Source organism: Aptenodytes forsteri, unplaced genomic scaffold (assembly GCF_000699145.1).
Source record: "Aptenodytes forsteri isolate BGI_AS27 unplaced genomic scaffold, ASM69914v1 Scaffold79, whole genome shotgun sequence".
NCBI classification, from domain to species: domain Eukaryota; kingdom Metazoa; phylum Chordata; class Aves; order Sphenisciformes; family Spheniscidae; genus Aptenodytes; species Aptenodytes forsteri.
In genome coordinates, this window is record NW_008794776.1 from 5,432,079 (window position 1) to 5,444,899 (window position 12,821).

The 12,821-nt window shown below is 39.8% G+C and overlaps 1 protein-coding gene across 1 annotated transcript in view; it reads left to right on the forward strand.

Annotated features, from left to right (window-relative positions):
* PPIL2 (peptidylprolyl isomerase like 2) overlaps positions 1-12,821 on the forward strand; it is an 80,206-nt gene that overhangs the window by 37,194 nt on the left and 30,191 nt on the right. Inside the window, exon 11 of the mRNA XM_009274382.2 lies at positions 621-727. Coding sequence (XP_009272657.1) covers positions 621-727 — 107 coding nt within the window. The remainder of the gene's footprint in view (positions 1-620; positions 728-12,821) is intronic.

Here is a 12,821-nt window from a genome sequence, read left to right on the forward strand (position 1 = left end):
TGTCCAGAGAAGGGCAACGAGGCTGGTGAGGGGTCTGGACAAGTCTTATGAGGAGCGGCTGAGGGAACTGGGGTTGTTTAGCCTGGAGAAAAGGAGGCTGAGGGGAGACCTCATTGCTCTCTACAACTACCTGAAAGGAGGTTGTAGCGAGGTGGGTGTCGGTCTCTTCTCCCAAGTAACAAGCGATAGGACGAAAGGAGATGGCCTCAAGTTGTTCCAGGGGAGGTTTAGGTTGGATATTAGGAAAAATTTCTTCACCGAAAGGGTTGTCAAGCATTGGAAGAGGCTGCCCAGGGAAGCGGTTGAGTCACCCCCCCGAAGGTATTTAAAAGATGTGTCCCCGAAGGTATTTAAAAGATGTGTAGACGTGGTGCTCAGGGACATGGTTTAGTGGTGGGCTTGGCAGTGCTAGGTTAACGGTTGGACTCGATGATCTTAAAGGTCTTTTCCAACCTAAACGATTCTATGATTCTATGAATTGCAGAGTACAATCCCTGAAGACCCAGTACCCCAGGGGAAGAGGTCAGACAGTAGAATCTAGCAATTTGTTTTCTGATGATTTCTAAAGATCAATGAGTAAGCTTCCAGAGAGCTAATTATTGTCTTTTGCTTTGATACAGCTGCTATTGAAGAAGATGTTGTGAGATACAAATACGTGAAGAAGAAGGGCTACGTGCGACTTCACACTAATAAAGGAGACCTAAACTTGGAGCTGCACTGTGATATGGTATTGTGTGCCCCATAAGATGAATCTCTCTAGATAACAAACAGAATAGGAGCTGGCAATGGAAATGTCCAAAGAAAGGAATAGTGTGTAGTTGTAATAGATACAGATAAATAACTAGCCTTCAGTTGTTTTGGTGTTTTTTCATACATACACAAAACTCCGTTGTAAAATGTATATATATTATTTTATATATTATACTACTATACGTATAAATGTTCTCTGTGAGTAGCCCCATACATTTTAGGGGACTACTTAGAACGTGTCGAGGTATATGTTTAGAACTTCAAAGGGTCAGGATTATAGTGACCCAAACAATGACAAGGAAAGTAGAGAGAAAAAAGAAGGAAGAGCACAGAGAAGAGAATAACCCAAGGTTACACAGCAGGTTACTGGCAGAACGAGGAAAAGAACCTCAGTGAAACTGAGAGCAGTCTGTCAACCTGAGTACAAGTAGTTAAGATCCTCAGAAATGGTTAGATTTGCTTCTAAGTCCTGAGCTTATCAGAACAAACCTAAATGAAAACCTTAGAATATGTTTTTTACTTCCTGCTGTCTCAGTTTTTAAGGTTCAAGTTTTCAAACATCTTCCCTTTGCCATTAGGAGGTAGACGTTAATTTTAAAAAACAACGGACTAGAGTTTTTTATAGTCAGTACAGTCTGATTCTGGGGGAAATCTGTGGCTCTTAAAGTAATAAACATGGCAAGACTTGTGATAGACAGATGAGTTGTGGTGACACTGATGTCTCAGATGTCACTGCTTGCTAGTGTGCTGGCTTATTTATTTGTACAACCACATCTATAAAAGGAAAAAAGTTTTCAATGTAAAAAGCCCAAACCTTCTGTTGTTTACTGAGATTTTTATCTCAGGAGTTTATAGGCCTGAAGGTAGATGTTTTAGGAAGCTGAAGGATGTGAATAGGGGTTTAAATGGTAAAACTTCTGCTTGTTGTGACCCTCATAGAATTTAAGGACAGTGGTGCTGGCTAGGAGCTGGGGTGCCTGGTGTGAAATCCAGAGATGCACTGGAAGAATGCATCCTTTTTTTGCTTGGGAGAAAGAAAAAGGAGCAAACAGAACAAGCCTGCTAGCTTTCCCTTCTCTTCCTTTCTTTCGCACAAGTAAGGAGCAAGATGCGTGTAAACATCTCGAGCTGATCTATGGAAACAGTATGAGAACCTCCACAGCAGCATATCATGCTAGTAATTCTGTAGGTCCCTGTCATCCCTACATGTGTTTTCCATGCTCTTAAATAGTAACACTATGTAATAAGGCAAAAAGCAGAGGATGTTAGTACAGCAATATTTGGGGGAAGCAGCAGGATGAGCAGATTGCATTGAATCATTTGTTTTGCCATATGTTCTCAAACTGGCTCCTGGCTAATGCAGGCTGACTGCAGCTATTCTTACCAGTGTGGGTTTTTTGGCCACATGTGTGACCAGTGTCACTCAGTCCTGAGGACCCAGTCTCTATTGCCCATTATGAACTTCCTGTATGATATCCATTGTGTTTCCTTTTTTTCCAGATGAATCCCTATTTATCTTCCTTTCACACACACTGCTTCCTCATGTACACATTGGAAGTGTGCTCTGTTTTACACAACCAGACCTGCTAGAACACTGGCCTCTAGCCATGTGTTTTTTTCATTTCTTTGTGTCGATTACATCTGTGTGAATTAAGCAAACCTTTGGCACTGCACAGGGGAGAAATATATATTTAGAATAAGTAGGAAAAACTTGCTGCTTTAAGGAGGTTTTTACAACATCCACTTTAGGTCATCAGCCTAGGTCTCTTAAATCAGTTCTTCCGGGAGGCGCCTGTTTTTCTCCCTTTACTATATAAGGAGTTTGTGCTTCTAACTTTGGTTTTCCTGAATCACACTGAGGTTAGGCACATAAGATAGCTCAGTGCAGATAGCGCAAACATCTTACAAACATACAACACATATATAGGTCACAAACATATACACAGATCAGCTACAGTGGATCTGTTGAGATTGCAAAGACAGACATAGAAAATGGGGAAATGCCAAAATCAAGCCTTTCTAAACACATCCAGTTCACCCTGCTTGTGAATATGCATTGTAATAGTCTTAATTAATCATATGCTGAGTTTTTTATCAGCTCTCCTGGCTTATTCAGTGCACAAGCTGAACCAGTTCTGGGAGCTCTTTGGAACTGCGTAGTGAAATGGTTTATATGCAGGATTTGGTTTTCCTGCAGAAGTGTAGAATGTGGATAAGGTCCTTGAATGCAGTCAGGGGGAACTGGAGTGTATCATAATGCTCGCCCAAATTAATGTTGCACAGGCTTTTTGGTGCCTGACTTTTCAGCCTTCATGATTTTTTAACGTAGTTGTCATGGGTAGTACCCCAGCTTTTCAGAAGAAATGGAGAAACAAATTTCAGCCCAAAGCACTATATTGATACACACTGAGATCACCAGCAGATTTGGGACCCCTGGATTCAACACACAGATCTGTGCTACTTGAGTGAATGAGAGAGACAGTAGCAGTATTAGGTTGTCATTGCTGTGTCAAAGCAATGACACATTTTCAGCCGAAATAGTGTGATTTGGGGAATTCATACATCTACTCTGTCAAGCAGTGCAACTGCAGGAGCAAGTATGTGATTTATAAGTCATATTACAGTGGTGCTTAGCTTCTCTTTTTAAAGACTGAACACTGCCTGACTGGTTGTTGACTTGACCTGACCACAGGCTCCTTCTTTTAATTGCTGAGCAATATCCTGTGCTCTGGTTATTATGGAAGCCACCCTAGCAGTGGTTGTATTTGCACGGTACTGCAAATAAATGATTGTGAAATGCTTTAGGAAGCTTGAGGATGAAGTTGTGATATAAATATGACAAATGAATACCTGTGTCCGGAGGTAGGACTTGCAACATTCAAATTACATTTTAAAATAGTCTTACAGGTTAGATTTCAATATACACTTTGAGGTGAAGTCTTCTTGCTGAAATAGAGAACAGCAAGCGACATACTTGCTGTCATAGAGTGTATGTCTACTGAATCTTCAAATGTCTTTTCATGCCTATGGGCTGCCTGCTTAAGCAAAATATTCTTGCAGTTGTGCTCTCAGCAGTCTGCACTGCTTCTGAAGTCTACCCAATATCATCTTTGCCTTCAGTACCCCCTTGGGTTCTTACTCCCTCTCCCTTTACAGCTCTTCTGTCTCCTGTTCTTTCTTTCCCCTGTTTTTTGTGAGCTATCTGGCAGTATGGTTTGTTTGGAGTTCAGTCTATATGTAAGTGTGGAAACTTTTGTTTAAAAGTAAAACTAGTGATCTTCATACACTAGCACATTAAGGTGCCAATCAAGAATATTGATAGTGATGAGATTCTTCCTAGCACCAAAAACCTAATCAAGAAATGTTTTGTATTGATCCAGGGGAGGAAATCAGTGCTGCAGTGTGATTGAAGTCATCAGTTACTTTGTGACAGAATTCAGAAAGAAAGCATGAAATAGGGCTAGAATCCAGATATTTTCTGTGTTTGAAATCACTTGTTCAGAGCACCAGAAAACTTAGGTTCCAGAAAGATGATGTGTGGTGTAAGTCATTGACCTGAGAAAAGGCAATAAAGACTTTGGAAGATAAGCTGGATTTTCTTCCACCCTTCTGAATTTGTGCCTCAAATGAGCAAAGGTACACTACTGTTGTCTCTTTGCATCATAGTGGGGTGTGTAGTGCTCTTTGTTGCCATTTGTTTTTCTCCCAGTCGTCTTATTCAGATACAGTATGTTCCTACTGATGGGGACTAATCATATGGCCATTTGTTAGGGACATTTTCCAGGAAGCCGAGTTCAGCTGGGCATAAGCAACATTTGTTGTATACACTAATTGGAAACAAATTTACAAAAATTCTACTTGCCGGAAGTAACTCTGGTGAGTACAGAAGATTTAATAGCATCCAGCAAGTGTTATTCTTTCAGCTCTAGTCTTATGCATTGCCAAACAAATAAATTATGAAAAAATAACTGATGAAAGGCAATTAATGTCCCTGGATTTCTTGTATTTTATTTACTGTGATTTTTCTAATCTCCTCAAGTTCTTTTAGCTGCTTTAATCAGGATGCTGCTGGGAACAACTGTCTATCTCATCTGTGTGTATTCTGCTGTGTTAGTGACTATAGTGATGCAGTTACACCTTGCAGGTGGTGGAGCAGCCTCTTAAGGCAGGGTGGAGGCTTTACCCTGTGCAAAAAGTCAAATTGAGTTGGGTTTGGAAACAGAAAAGCAGTGTGGTATAATGGATAGAGTGGAGAACTAGGAGCTGGTAAACCCTGAATTCTGTGCCTTTGCCATGGAGTTGCTGCATGATGTGGCTATGTCATTTAGTTATGGATTTTTTTTAAATCAGTGGCATCCCATTTTTTATTTCACAATGAGCAATAAATACGGGCATAATTTTGAATTCCCAGGCAACAACATGTATCATAGATGCCTGATTGCTGGAGTTAGGCTACACAAATAACCTAGGCTGCCTGTTGGAATCAGCAGCCCTGCATAAGACTAGATAGAGTAGCAGACTCCTAGTCTCTGCACCTGTGAAAGGGAGTAAAAATTCCTGCTTTTGCCTCTAGGTTGCTTTGAGGCTTTCTTGTTTAGTGCTTGTACTTTTTTATTTTCATTGTGCTATGGAAATATATATATATAAAAATTTAACACTCCAGAAGACCCTGTCAAAATGATGAACAGGAGGTTTGGTGTATTATCTCCCTTCTCTCCTTTGTGAGTTCTCATACAAGTGGTCACTGTGCGGTAATGATCTGGTGGTTAAACACATGCCAGTAGTGGTAATTGAATATTAATCTGTAACTGCCAATGCAGTTTTTGTAAATTCGCCTGTCTCTGTCAGGTTTAATACTTTAAGGTTTAAGGGCAAGTTGGCATAACAAAGAAGAATGTGAGATGGATTTCAAAGCTCCATCCAGCACTCCACAAATGGTTTTTGAGGTTTTAGGACCTGGCAAACTCTGCTTAATGGTGATGTCTTGGCATAACTATCTGAAGAAGCCATTATTCTACAAACACTGATGTTTTAATCTTTTGAGGCCCTCTGACCTGTTAAATATACCTGTTGTCTACAAATGTGTAATCCAGCCCCTGGTCTTTGAAATCATCTCTCCTTTTGTGTGAGGGACTGTTCTGAAGATCAGAAGCCTGTAAACTTCTTATCCATTTCCAGTGGGAAAGAAGTGAGTTGCTGAAAAAATCCTTTGACCTCCTGGCATGACGAGGTTCCCCGTTCTTCCTGAATCTCTCATTTTCTTTCTGATTTAAACATCCATTCTACTCACTTTCTGTCAGCGTCATTGTGGCACTGTCCAGCAAATAACTGGCTGATGTTTTACCAGTGTCTTGTTCACTCACTAATACGGTTGTAGGGATGAAGTACAGTGGTCTTGGCATGGTTGTAAATTAAGTATTTCATATTTTTTTCATCAAAGTAGGTCATTGTAAGAAGAGCTGCAGCTTTCAACTTTGAAAGTTCTTGTCAATAGAAACTAAAAACAAACAAACAAAACTGTCCTTTTCCAGTAGGAGAACAGCTGGATAAAAATGTTTGTTGTTCCTGGTGTGTTTTTATCTCTAAGTGCTACAGTAGCAGACAGATCTATTGCTCTTCTTTGTGGTTGGGAGTGAAATGGCTCTGTGCAGCCATATTGATTAACAGGTTGTTGCTCTTCAGTGACTAGAAGCTAATATTTAAAATGTTTTTAACTTTGGGGGCGTAACACCCATACTTGAGAAAGAAGAAACATTTTCATGCAAGACGTTAGTAGGAAATGCTTTATCTGGATGCTGCCATCATGCACATGTCCTCAGTGCTGTTTTAGAGCAGTGAAGGGGCAGTGGGAGTCCCCGCTGTCCCCTGCTGCCCATGCTTGAATGGGACATTCATTGTGGGGTTAAGGAAGGTGCTCAGCCACCTCCCTGTGAACGTCTCCCTGCACCACGGGGCTTGCTGCCCTTGGCTGTCTCTGCACAGTTTCCTGGCAGCCTTTGGCCTTGGGTAATTGGTGGGAAGACATTTTGCACATTTGGACCTTTCTACCTCCCCAGCCCCCCTGACAAGCTGGATCTGGGGAGGGAGTCAATTGTTATTGGATTGTGTCGCTTGTTTTTTGACATTTGACAGTGCAGGCATCCCATACCAGCTGCGTCTGCCACTTAGTGATCCCAAACCCAAGGATGAGGTGGGCAGTTTGGAGTTACACAGCTGCTGCTCTTCATCATCCTCTGACATGTTTCTTGTTTGTACCTTGGCTCCTCTCATGAGAGCGGGGTGACCTTGGGAGGCTGACAGCTACCAGAGCTTCGCTGTCTAGTGTGGAAGTGCTTACAGGTTGCATCTTCTGAAAAGGTGGAGTTTATGTGCCAGCTGCAGACTGACAACATGCCAAGGAGCCGCCGCGGGACCTGCAATACTCCAACTTTTACAGCTGTTGGAGGTTACTCAAACAATTAAAGTTGTGCTCTCATTTAGACTGTACCTAGTGGTGCTATGTCGTGCTTGCCAGCCTCATCCTCATCAGCACCCAGCCCTGCACCACACTGTCTGACAAGCTCCTCAACACTTGTGTGACTGACAAATTTGAGAGGGGGGGAGAGGATTGTTTTATTTTCTACCACTGCAATAAATAAAAGTTAGAGGAAAAGTAATGACTGCAGCTAGGGATGACGACTCTGCCTCTGGAGAGCTAGTAGTTAACATTGACAAATTAGATGAGTGAATTAGATGTCTTGTTTAACTTGAGTTGTGCTCAGCTAAACTGATTGATTGTCCCTGTATTTGCAAAAAAATGAAAAATAAAACTGGAGCATGTCATTTTTTTATTGGCATCTTGTCTAAGCTGAGCATCTTGCTTAGACTTCGAAAAAGTTTTTGGTAGCATCATTAATGTCAGTACTGTGGAAGATAAGCCTTTGAAAAGTAAAATTTAGCTATCTGCTGGAATCTTTGCTAAATAGCTGATTAAATTATAGCGGGTTTCTAATGAGAATGCAATAATTCTGCTCTTTGTTCTAAGCAAACTTTGAGGCTTTGAGGTAGCAAAATAGGCAAATGTTTGCTATCAAGTCAGCAATCTATTACCTGAAGCTTGCTTGTTCTGATTCTTTTTAATATCAGTAAGAGTCTGGCCAAGTGTTTTACCCCACAATGCCCTGCTGCTTTCATCTCTCCCAGTGGTCTCTCACTGGAACTGTGCCTTTCTGATCATAGATCACAAATTGACCTGAGCATGTTTGTTCACTGTATGACTAGATTGAGAATGGTGTCCCTTACATGAATTGTGTCTTTTTTGAACTGAACCACCCTAGGCAGCTGTTGTTTGCCACCACAACCAGTCACTGCCTCAACCCCTCTTGCACGTAGGGGAACTGTTAGCAGGAAAGGGGAGCTGGCAGGGGATGATGTTTGGGTCTATAATAAATGTTTCTCCAGCAGAAAATGTCATGGGCTTCCCGCAGTGAAATTCTCTCTGTGCTTTCACAGTGGGCTTTGTGGAGTTTTGGATTTTCTTGTCCCTCTTGCTCTGAAACAAATGGAGTGTGCTCCTAGTCCATTGGTGCAAAGTGAAGCAGGGTAGCTTAAATTGCCTTTCAGTATAGTATTAAGCATTGAAACGCACTAGAAACATTATATGTTCGGTTTCATTCCATGACTTAGTGGAGGGAACAGACACTTGCACCTGATAGATGGTGATTCCTGAAACTGCTCCATTACAGTTGCCTCTAACTAAGCCCTAAATAAAGCCAAGCTTTTCTTAGGGCGAGTTCTTTCCTGTGGGGTGGGTAGGCTACGAGGATTGCAGATTGAAAGGGATGGGGAGAACTGAGTTTAAACCTTAGCAAATCACCTCTTTATGGGCTCACGCATTAGAAGAGATGCTAGAATGAACAATTACAAGAGTGAAAATGCTCTATGTAAAAAAAAAAAAAAAGTATGTAAATAGACTAAAGCAAAACAAAATCCACCTTGCATTTTAAAGGAGATCTATATTAAAAAAATGGCAGGCTTCGTTTGAAGCTTTAGAAATTTCCATCACTAGTTCATGCCTCTTAGTAGCGTGATTCTGGCATTTGTGTGATAAGATGAAAGCTGTAGAATGCAATTTGAATTTGTGAGGAACAAGCTTTTCATTATTTCAGATTATTTCTGCTTTGAAACATAGGGTTAATGAGCATATATCAAGGCTCTGTAGTTTAGTGCAACTACTACAGTTCATCCAATTTAGAGAGACAAAAAGAAATAAAAGGGAAGTGGAATTAGCACAAGGAAATTATACAGATATGTGAATGACAGCTTCTGAATGCTTAGTGTGAAATTTCTCTTCAAGGTTCGTGCAGATCCTCAAGGGATGGAGCATTTTGAAATGATTAGCTCTTCACATAGTAAAGCCTTATTCCTCGCAGTCATGGCAACGACTCAGAAGCTCCTCTCTTTTCCCATCTCCCATACGTTGGCAACAGGAGTGCTGCAGGTTTTTAATCTGCTTCTGGTTGGCTCTTCAGCTGCCCAATACAAATTCTGAGTTAAGGTAACTTTTACAAATGTAATGACCCATTTTAACTGATAAGAAAGGAGAGCTGCAAACTGAGAAAGCAGATAGTGACCTGGCTTGGTTAGTCTTACCCCTCAGGTCTGGGGATGAGCAAGAGAGATTAATTTTGCCTGGTTTGGAGCCACCCTTGCTGGTAAAAAGGAAACTGAAATTGGCTCCGTTGATACTTAAAGGGGGAACCAGATAAAATCTGCTTTTCTTCTAAGAACTTTATAGTAAGGACTCAGGGGTTTTTTCCGTTTTGCCTTTTTTTTTAATTTTATATTCCTTTCTTTAGTGTTTTCCCAGTATCCATGATTTCACAGTCAGCCTCTTGTCACTGTTGTGTTTGCATGGTCATAGTAGCAATCTCTCTTCAATTCTGAAATTTCTCCAGGCCTAGTAACTAGTAGAGTGCTGGTATTTCCATGTAGAATTACCTACTAAGTGTGTTAGCTAAATGGAGATTTAAAAATAGTTAGAAAACCATTGGGCTGTTTCCCCATTAAATATACATATCTGTGAGCCAAGCAAAGCATTTGTGTCATCTTTTGGGATAAGTATTCTTCTGGATTCCTGTCTCAAACTGTTTATTAAAATTTTACCACTTGTCTTGGGTGTGAATTTTCAACAGTTGAAAGACAGTTATCTGGCATCTACAAAATAAATGGGGAGCATACTTGGAGCAGGAGACTCATTTTGGTATAAGTTTTGGGGTTTTTTCTTACTGTTTGTCATTTGGAGAGAGAAGTGTCTTTAAGTTGAAGGACATTATACAGAAGCACTGCGTTCACTTATGTGGTCCCAACTTGACTGAAGAAAAGGAGGATTTCTCAGGGCTGTCCTACCACACTCTTCGGAGAGAAGGGCCCTCCACAATTTTTAAATTTGACTTCTTAGGACTATCACTGCATCCTTCTCAGAAGATACTGCAGTAGATTTAAAACATAACCTTTTTTCTGTCGGTGGCTTTCAGATCAACAGGTTAACAAATTAAGGTGGCATTTTTCCCTTGGCTTTCTTACATGTATGTCTAAGTCATAGTCAGCAGATTAAAATAATTTAAATCATTTCTTGCTTAATGTAAAAGTAAGAGTGAAAAGTTAGCTGCTGCTGTTGAGGTCATTTGAGACAAGAACAGCCAGAAGTACAAAGAGAGCCTGGGGTCCATTGTCAATAATGAGGCAACAAGAAACCAGCATTGCCTCCTACACTTCTGCATTTCCAGGTGCCTTGACCATCCCTTCCTCCTTCAGAAATGGTGTGAGACAAGTGGTGTGGAGGAATTTTCTGAAGAAGTAGACAGTTTTGCATTCCAAGACTGCCAGTCTGACATCTTCCACAAGATCTTGCACTCAAATAACAAAGTCAGGTTTGTTTATATGTATTTCTCATCAGTCTTTGTAGTTTGGAACAAAGACTTCAAAGACTGGCTATGTTTGAATGGTCAATGCAGAATGTAACTTCATTACTTAGGATCTACACCTTCCCCATAAACCTCAAGCCTTTTTCTCCTGCTTTGGACAGGATGCTGCTTAAAAAAGTCCCTGAAATGTGCTTGGCAGTGTGAGATTTGGCAAGAACATTAATTGCTTTGAATAAATCAGATAATCTGAGCCAGATATTCTAGATGAACTACATGACTGAAACTAGGGTTTATTACCACTTGAATGCAAACCTTTTTATGTGTGTCTACTAAAAAGCACCGTAAAAGGTAATAGTAATGTTGCTAAGGAACTGTTTACCTGCCAAATATATCTGTATGATGCATGAGGTGACCATGGGAACCAATTTGGTGGCAATTATTTAAAGAAAACCTTGCAGTGAAATTATTATTGCATGTATACTAACTATTTCTGCAGTTGCATTTGAAAAACTTGTTTCTGGGAAAAGATATAATAACTAGAATTCCATTTAGAGAGAAGGGTCAGCATAGGTCCTACACAAAAAATACATTACTAGAGCAAGGTTTTTTTGATGTATATTTTACAAATGTTGTTTTGAAAATAAACAGGAAATCTGCTTTGAGTTATCAACGTTGTGCAAATTTAAAATGGTTTGGTATGTATTCCTAGGGGACTCAGTCTTTCGCCTGATTTCATTTTTCTTAAAAAATTAATTACAGGTTGCTGTATTCCCCCCAGAGAACTTATTAACTGTGTCTCTCTCTCCAAAGAGTGCTTGATTCTCATGAGATAAAGTGCCTTAGGCTAAAACCTGCTTGTTCCATTTCTGATTCATAAAGAAATTTTTTAAACTTATTTTTATCCTTACTGACATTTTTCATGAGTGATAACTAATAGCACTACATTAGGATCAAGGCTGGTATAATTTGTCTTGTAAAGGAAGCATACGCTGCACAAATGATTCTTCAGGGATTGAATTTTACTTGAAAGGTTATGTACAAAGATTATTTTCAAGCATATATGTCCAGTTCAAAGAAAAATTTTCAAATTTGCTATAAACATTGAAACTGTAGGAAAACCTCCTATTGCTTGAAACAATTTTTATGGAATCTATTTACATATGAGTTGCCCTCAGGATGCTACCAAAATACATGTCCTAGTGGCATTGTACCATAAACCCATTATGGTACCATTACCATATTAACCCAGTAATGAATTACATAGGGAATCTGAGATAATAGCTGGTGTAAGATTGCATTAGAATTTGTTTGTTTTTCCAGTTATGGCCCAGCTGGCAACTGGCATCTGTATCTGTGTAGAGTAATTAAGAAGGAATCATTATAAAGAATTTATAATGGCAGGTAGAGTTTGTTTGGATAATTAAGAGACATTTCAGTGTCAATAAAGAGGGGTGAGAATGATTGTTTCAGATGAGAAAATACAGAAAATTGAAGTTCTGTATGGTTCCGGATGAATACTTGTATGGATCTGCTTTTAAAAAGACAGAGATTATTTCATCCTCAAATGATTGTAACTGGGCTTGCCTTATTTTTTTGCTTTTAAGTCACTTCAGGTTGCATGGCTCAGTCTCACTCTCTTTCTCTGCCGCTCTCAGACTAAGAATGATGTCATACCAATGCAAAGTGAATCAGTGTCTTTCAGAAAGGGGCTTCGAGTCGTGTGTGTGTTCATTTACAGACATTGCAACTCATGCTGGGGCTTTACTTGCAAGCACATACAACAATAAGGGTATTTTCAAGGCCTGTAACAACTCAGATTAGTTAGATGTATTCTTTTGTAAAACTGGAATATATTTATGCATATAATCCACAGTGGGGCTGGAAAATATGTCCAAGTATAGAAAACAGGCTGTTTCTGTACTTGTATTTGTACATGTGAAGGTATTTTAGTATTGCAGCGAAGAGAACCCATACAATTACAGTGGAAGGATAATTAGGTAGACAGTAAAGTTTTTCAGAGGGTACTGTTTGAATGCCATGGCTTATAAATTCAAATAAATAGCTTTAATTTGCACTGTAAAAGCAAATTAGAAGTTGGCAATATATTTAGCATCTTTTTTTTTTTTCCTTTTTTTTTTTTTTTTTTTTTTTTGGCTGATATCATTT